At 32.0% G+C, this 7501-nt stretch overlaps 1 protein-coding gene and 2 long non-coding RNA genes across 3 annotated transcripts; 2 read left to right on the top strand and 1 right to left on the bottom strand.

Annotated features, from left to right (window-relative positions):
* Positions 1-643: 643 nt before the first annotated feature.
* Positions 644-2719, bottom strand: LOC145118600 (protein SOB FIVE-LIKE 5-like). The gene is made up of 3 exons (XM_079054300.1): positions 2216-2719; positions 917-980; positions 644-808 (listed from the first exon to the last, which is right to left on the bottom strand). The coding sequence occupies exons 1-3, from the start codon at positions 2510-2512 to the stop codon at positions 699-701; spliced, it is 471 nt and encodes a 156-aa protein (XP_078910426.1). The 5' UTR covers positions 2513-2719; the 3' UTR covers positions 644-698.
* A 2241-nt stretch (positions 2720-4960) lies between these two features.
* Positions 4961-6075, top strand: LOC145122690 (uncharacterized). Its single transcript, XR_013714707.1, has 3 exons — positions 4961-5530; positions 5638-5766; positions 5854-6075. It is a non-coding gene; the product is annotated as an uncharacterized LOC145122690 (long non-coding RNA).
* Positions 6076-6313: 238 nt separating this feature from the next.
* On the top strand, positions 6314-6708 carry LOC145122616 (uncharacterized). The gene is made up of 3 exons (XR_013714673.1): positions 6314-6391; positions 6492-6564; positions 6647-6708. It is a non-coding gene; the product is annotated as an uncharacterized LOC145122616 (long non-coding RNA).
* Positions 6709-7501: the final 793 nt, after the last annotated feature.

Raw genomic sequence — 7501 nt, 5'->3', positions numbered from 1 at the left:
GGAAAAGGGTGAATCGGAAAAGCTGCAGCTCGAATTGGAATAACGAGAGTCTTCTTTGTCCGAGAGAGAGAGAGAGAAGTGGGTGGGCCCCCTTTATATTAAATAATTATATATATTTTTCTTTTTTTTAAATGAGGCAAAACTTCATAAATGATCCCTGTAGTAGTGAAATGACCGAAATGCCCTTCACTTAACGGCCAAAAGTTAACGGAGTTAACGAAAAGGATCATTTGTTAAAAGTTTTGAAACCACAGGGACGATCCGTGAGGTTTTTTGAATTTAGGGATTAAACTTGATATTTTCGAAAATCACAGGGACCATTTTTGAAGTTTTGTCTTTTTAATATCTTTTTCAAAATAATATTTAACGATTATACAAATTTTAAAATATCCATATTGGTATATGATGATTTTAATTATCCTGATTTATCTTCTAAATTTAAAATATATTTCTATCCATTTCATAATTATCGTTAATGTTAATGTTTACGTATTTTTATTTAATATCTTTTTAATTAAGCCATATAATATACGGATATCTAACCTAATTTATTATATAACTAATACATTCTTGTTTAGATTTTTTTAATTTAGATATGTTTAAGAGAAGTTTATTGTGATATGTTTAGGGAATTCTCCTAACAAAAAAAAAACAATAAACAAATCAATATCTTTGGAAAGCCAAGGACACCCCTTGTCCTAGTATTTTAAATTAAGTTGTCTTGCTATTACATTCGTCGATCCCAATTCTCTTGAGCCTTGAGCACCACATTCACGACCTTTTTTCATTGTCACTTCATTATCCGCCCCTGACAGTGTAAAAGTAGCCTAAGTTTCTAAACTAACAATTTTGAATTTTCATTCTTAAAATAAACATCTACTCGATGTAAATTTTGGTCACCGTTTAAGTGACATACCTTGTTTGATTGATGCACATTTCTCACCAACCGACGGTGCTTTCTTCAACAATCCAGATTTATTCTAGAAAAAAAAAATAGATGTGTGTTAATATAACAATGTTTCTTTTTACAATCTATGCAATAAAATTATTATTTTAAAAACATTTATACAAGGTATAGTCATGTGCCATATTAGGACTAAGGGTTACCATAGTTTTGTAATGTCATGTCATTTTTTCTCTCATCCCACAAAATTGGTGGGTGGCATACCGTATCTTACCATATTTTTATTTAATTTTAGATATATGCAAATAATATATCAATATTATACTCTATTTATAGAGAATTAAAAAATAAAAACAATGAGTTTTGATATATTTTTTTATAATTTATATATATATATATATATATATATATATATATATATATATATATATATATATATATATATATATGCGCACTTTTTTTAGGGGCTCGGTGCGGTGTTTACCGCATACCACATTATACTGCGGTACGCGGTATAGTGGACACCGTATAGTCTAAAATAAATACTACCTCATGACATGACTCAAGTTAAATGTTCATTTATGTAACAATGTATTAATTTTTACCCATTTATATATCAATGATCTGTTTGTTTGGGTCAATTTTAGGAATGATCTTTCATATAATCAAACTTGTTATAGGTAAAATATCGAATTATTTGTTTCTAAAATGAAAAGTCATGCCATATTTTGTATAAAAATCCATTATGTTATATAAATTTCAAAAATAGGTTGAACATTAATACATATGCCAATATTTTCCTGTAAATCTAGTCACAAGAAAATTTTAGGGTTGGATGAAAAAACATAACAACATACCTTTATTTATTTATTATAAGTGCATTATACTTTTATTATATGTTTGTTATATGATTTTATTTTCATTATATGTATATTACAACACCCTTTTTTATTTATTTGTTTATCATGGTGTTCTATATTTTTTTCTATTGTAACATTGTAATTTATAATTTTTACCTAGTTGTAACAGAATATCCTAATAAGACAAAATTAAAAGTACAATGTCATAGATTTTTTCAAATATAATACTTTAATAAAAAAAATTAAAAGTATCATATTTTAATAATAATAAAAAAAAGTAAAATATTAGTAAACTAACAAACTAAACATATTGCTATTTTTCTATTTAATTAGCCTAAAACTCTAGCTTAGACACCCACGTATTCCCATTTCATTTTAAATTTATTTGTTATAGCATTCTACTTTTACACTTTTTGATACAAAATTTAATTACAGTTAAAACAAAAATTACCTTGGAGGAGGAGGTGAAAACAGGAGAACTAGCAGTATCATCAATATCATTAAACCTTTTCTCTTTCTTTGATCTTGTCTTCTTCCTCTCTCCATATACTTTCTCTTGATCATCTTCATCAAACTTCTGTCTAGGTCCAGATGATGCATCAGAAACCATAGACAAGTCACCACCATCATCATCGGCTTCTTCTTCTTCTTCTCCATACTGCTTCACACCCATATACGACCATGAATTCTGGGACTGGTCAAAATACATGGTCCAGCCCGATTCACATTCAGAAGTCGACATGTTCATCTTTCTTTATGAACAAACTCTTCTTTCTGAAGCTATAGTATTTTGAGTACTTTATTTTTGTGGTTTGATTGCTTGGAGGAGACAGGGAGCTTGTTGAATGAACGTGGCTTCTGTGTTGTGGCATATATGAGAAGGAAAAACCAAATGAATCAGAGTCAAATCCGAGACTTTTTTTTTGTCTTTAGCTCTATCCTTTGGCGTTACTATTTTATAATGAACCAAAAGTGCCAGTTGGCTATTTCTGATCTTTTAGGAAGGAGGGGTATGAATTATTGGAGCGATGAGACAATATAGTGATGGTTGTATTACAAAAGACGTCCGTTAGAGTTTGATCCACGTTAGTGCAAGGGCCAGCTCAATGCCAACTCCTGGCCCTGGTGGTGGTCTATGGCTATCACCCTATAATCCTATATAATCCATACCCAACACATGTATATAACCATTACTAATTCTGATATTTGAATAGTAACTCATCCCTTTCTTATTATATATAACATGCAATAAATAACCATATACTTTCCTACTTTTATCCAACACACAAAATATATGATGTAAAAAAAAAGTAAAGAACACATGGGACCCATCGTTGGTCCAAACCCATCGTCGGTCAAGAAGTAAGCAACCAGAGCCCACAGCTTAACACACATTTGATTCTAAGATGATTAGAAATCGTTGTTGAGGGTTGGAGTCTTTTAACATCTACCCTTGCAAAAGTAATTTTAGTTTTAATACTATACTAGACACGTTATAGGAAAAGGTTATTTTGACATCCACCTAGTTTGGTTAATGTACACTCGTGTGGCCGGATTATGGATTACTGAAAGAATAAATTTTTACAGATAGTTTTATTTTAAAATCATTACTAAAACTATTTATTTCTCCAAAAACCTTTATATAAATCCTATGATTTCCAAAATCTATTAGAAATTTACTAGCTTTTGATCAAAAGTTGTAAAAAAAAATCGATTTTGAAGTATAATTTTAGTACCCATATATTTTTAAAAGTCCATATGTAAAATAAAATGGAAAAAAGTTATCATTATTATTACAATTTTCCCATTTCTAACAATATGTAGGGTTGGCAGACCCAAAATTTGGAACACACAACCTGGTCCTCTCTTTGTTCACGTGCATAGCCTTTGAAGTTTAGGCGTTTGAGTTCTCAACATGGACAAGCACCATTCGTTGTTGTTTTGTTATATATACTAGCTAGCTGCTATAATAGTTACTTTGTGCTATTCCTTCTCCATGCACTGTCATATCGATTTGCCACATGGATTGAATTGTGATCATACGTACAAAGCTTTTAGATTAAGTTATGAGCTCGATAAATATATACGAGCATGCAATAAGTTGGTCAATTGTTAACCATATTAATATATTATAACTAATTAAATCTGCTAAGGCAAAAATATATATGTCATCAAGAACCATAAGACCCTTATCAATTATAAGTTGGGTACTTTCATGAAGCCAATACATAGGTTTGATATAGCTACGAATGGGTCATATAATATGATGATAATAAATATATATGGTTACAATAGTCAGGACTTGTCTAATATAACATATGCTGAGAACAACGAGTAGGACAAATAAAGTGATATAAATTTACAACTCAGCAGATAATAATAATGAGTAGTACCATTATGTAGTATAGATCATGACATCATATAAGGCAACTAGGTAAGGCCGTTATCACAACCTGTTTTATAACACCACTCAAATTCAATAAATATCAATTTCACATAATTATTAATTAACAAAAAAATAGATTATCATAAAAAAAAATAATGAGGAAGCTCTAAAAATCTAGAAAGTGACTCGTAGCTCTCTATGCGTTACAAGTCACAAATCCCAAACCAGAATTTAATACAAAATAAATATCTAAATCAGGGGGCATTAAAGGGGATAAACATCAATATATTAGATAATAATCCTCGTATAACATCTATTATTACCAAAAAGTTTGTATAGGTGTTATCTTCTTTCCTTGAGGTTGAGGGTTCAAGTCTCATTAGAGACATAGATAAATTTAAATTTAAGATAGTTTAAAAGTAAAGTAGATTTGTAGTTCAAAAAAACATATATTATCAAATTAAAAAAACTCTCCCATATTCCTCTTATACTTAAACTTATCAATATAAAGCTCAAAAAAAAAAGTAGGCTTAAAAATCTAGTAATACATGAGACTCATAACCCAAGTCCGAAATATAGACTTTTAAAAGGATTTTAACATCAACATATACAATACATGGAAAAGTGTCACTACTAGAAACCTGACCTACAGCGATGGAATCAGCGACAGATTTTATCGCTAGCTAATTAGCGACGGTTTACTGAGGGATCACTGATGGAATGCATAAATATTTCAATCAATATAATTATAGAAGTTTAGAGATGTATTACCAAGGGATCAACGACAGATTTGTATGATTTTATCGACAAAAAGCAGTCCCTCGCTAAACCGTCGAAAAGTAAAATCTCTCAACCACGGAATAACGACGGATTGCAAAAAATTAGTGGCTTTTTTTTCCTGGCCCTCGCCAAACCTTTGCAGGAAAATCTACTCCTTTTTTTCATTCCTGGCTTTTCTTCCTTTACTCGTTCCCTCATTTTATTTTCATTCCCTCCGATTTATTCCCAAAGTGAACGATTTCCTACCAAAGCCCTATATGACCGTCAAATCTCTACTCTGTCCAGGAAATCGCCTCCACCACAGTCAACCTTCATCATCCCTCTTTGAAGCCTCTCAAAGGAAAACCTAATCTGAAATCACATCCTCGTTGGCTTTCTTCTCGGTTCGACTCCCTTCCTCGTTGACTCACTGCTTACTTCCATGCCAATGCCTTTCGATCTGTTGATTCACAACTACTCCAGACCGTACAACTGCTTAGCGGCAACAGCGGCGTCGATCACCTGATAAGATAGCGGTGGCGGTTCTGTTGGCGGTAGCTGGAACACAGTGGTGGTCATCCCATTCAAGCTCTTGTTTATACAAATTTGATTAACCTTGAGGTAATTTTGAACTTTATGGATGATATGCATAAGTTTAGGTCATTGTATAGTATTGTGTTAGATTGATAGGATTAGCTATGAATTGATATTCTTGACAATTGATGAAGTTAATAGCATGTACCTAATTGAAAACAAGTAGCAATGTGTTGAAAATTACTCAATGAATCTAATCTCCTGGAAAGTGGATGAAGACTGTTCTTTTTGGGAAGAAGTCATCAAAAACTAATATCTCAAAAGTAAGTAAAAGTGTTAATTTATAGTTTACAGTTACACCTGTTACTAGTAAAACACATATACATGATGGTATCTTATTATTCTTGAAGGATGCTAGACAAAAATACCTCCATTACCCTCAACACACAATCAAATTATCTTGCTGTTGATTCTACTGTTATATCAACACCAGTGTGCCACGTCAGCAACATAAATGGAGAACAATCACAGTTAGAGAAGTGCTCCAGTGCCAACTTACTAAATGCTGCAAATGATGATGATTTAATCAGGCTAGAACAGGCTGCTACTAAGGCACAAGCAGCTTTCAGGGGATACTTGGTAAGGTTAATGCATATTACAAGAACATTGTAGGAAATAGCAATTTACTTCACTCCACTTACTAATATAGGAGCTTTCAAGCTTTCTTGTAATATTTCAGTTACACTTAATGATGTGAAAACTCGCAAACAGATATGCTATTCTTATTGTTCTCATTCTAGATAGATGATTATTGTTTAGTATATCAATACTTTGGCCTGCTATAATAATTCTTCTTTACTAATTCATCATCAGGTTCCTTTGAAGAAGGAAAATGGTCAGATATCAATGGTGCTTCTTTTCCAAAGTCAAGAAAGCATTGCTGGAGTGGTAGTTATTGATGGTTTTGTAATTTTGTTGGATAATAAACCTCTTACTTGCTAGCTAGTGATCGAAACAAGTTGAATATACTTATTTGCCCTTTTTACAGATATCTGTAGACCCAATGCAAGGGAAGAAGGTTGAACATAAAGGCATTAAAATAGAACTCCTTGGTCAAATTGGTGAGTTTTCTACTTAATTTTAGGAGAAATTGTCATGCAAATCAATGTTAATAATAGTTTGGTATTTTATTTCTGTTTGTAGAAATTTATGGCAACTTCTATGACTTTACCTCTCTTGGTAAGTCCATCTGTTTGGAGGCTAACTTTTACATGTTCTTGATGAAATGATAACTTTTATGTTGTTTTTTCATTGATAATTGATAATTCAACATCATTATTCATCAGTAATTTACTATCTTACCCTTTGTTATGTAGTTCGTCAACTGGATATTCCTAGTGAAATATATGAAAAAAAGGTAAAATCTTCCCAACTGGTCAACAGATGGTTTAATAGCATCTGCCTTTAAATAAATGACCGATCTTCCTAACTGGTCAACAGATCTTCCCAGAAGCTCATTGTCAATTTTGTCAAGAACCGGGTCATTTTGGGTAAAAGAATGCCCAAAGGGAGCTCCACTTTCAACCATGTCAGAAAAGTGTTGGATTGTGAGATTTACAGGGTACTGTTTTGGGGGATTATCCCATTTGATGTAGTGCATGTCATGGTTGACAATCGTGTTCTGATAGTCTTTATGGTTACAGATGACTGTGTGAAAGTATCCTTCAGGGGATGACAAGAAGTTTGTGTAATACATAAGAAGAGTACAAGGAAGATTATCCAAGAAGAGAAACCCAAACGCAAAATTCAAGAAAGGGTCTAGTAAGAACAACCCAAGAAGAGCCTGTTGCAGAAATGGAACAGAAAAAAGGTAAAATCTTGTTGTATAAAATCATAAAAAAGGTAAAGAGGTATAGCAGAAGTACACATCCATGAACAACTTGAATGAAGAAGGCATGGATCGTTTCTCTTTGGCCCAGAAAACACCATATTTCTTTGAATGATATAAACCGGGATCAATTATGATTGGTCTTGCCCTTTGAAACCTGCAATTAATAT

This window comes from Lactuca virosa, chromosome 6 (assembly GCF_052849685.1).
Source record: "Lactuca virosa cultivar CGN04683 chromosome 6, Lactuca_virosa_CGN04683_v6, whole genome shotgun sequence".
Taxonomy (NCBI): domain Eukaryota; kingdom Viridiplantae; phylum Streptophyta; class Magnoliopsida; order Asterales; family Asteraceae; genus Lactuca; species Lactuca virosa.
Note: the sequence above shows the minus strand (reverse complement) of the source record. Positions and strands in the feature narration are given on the sequence as shown.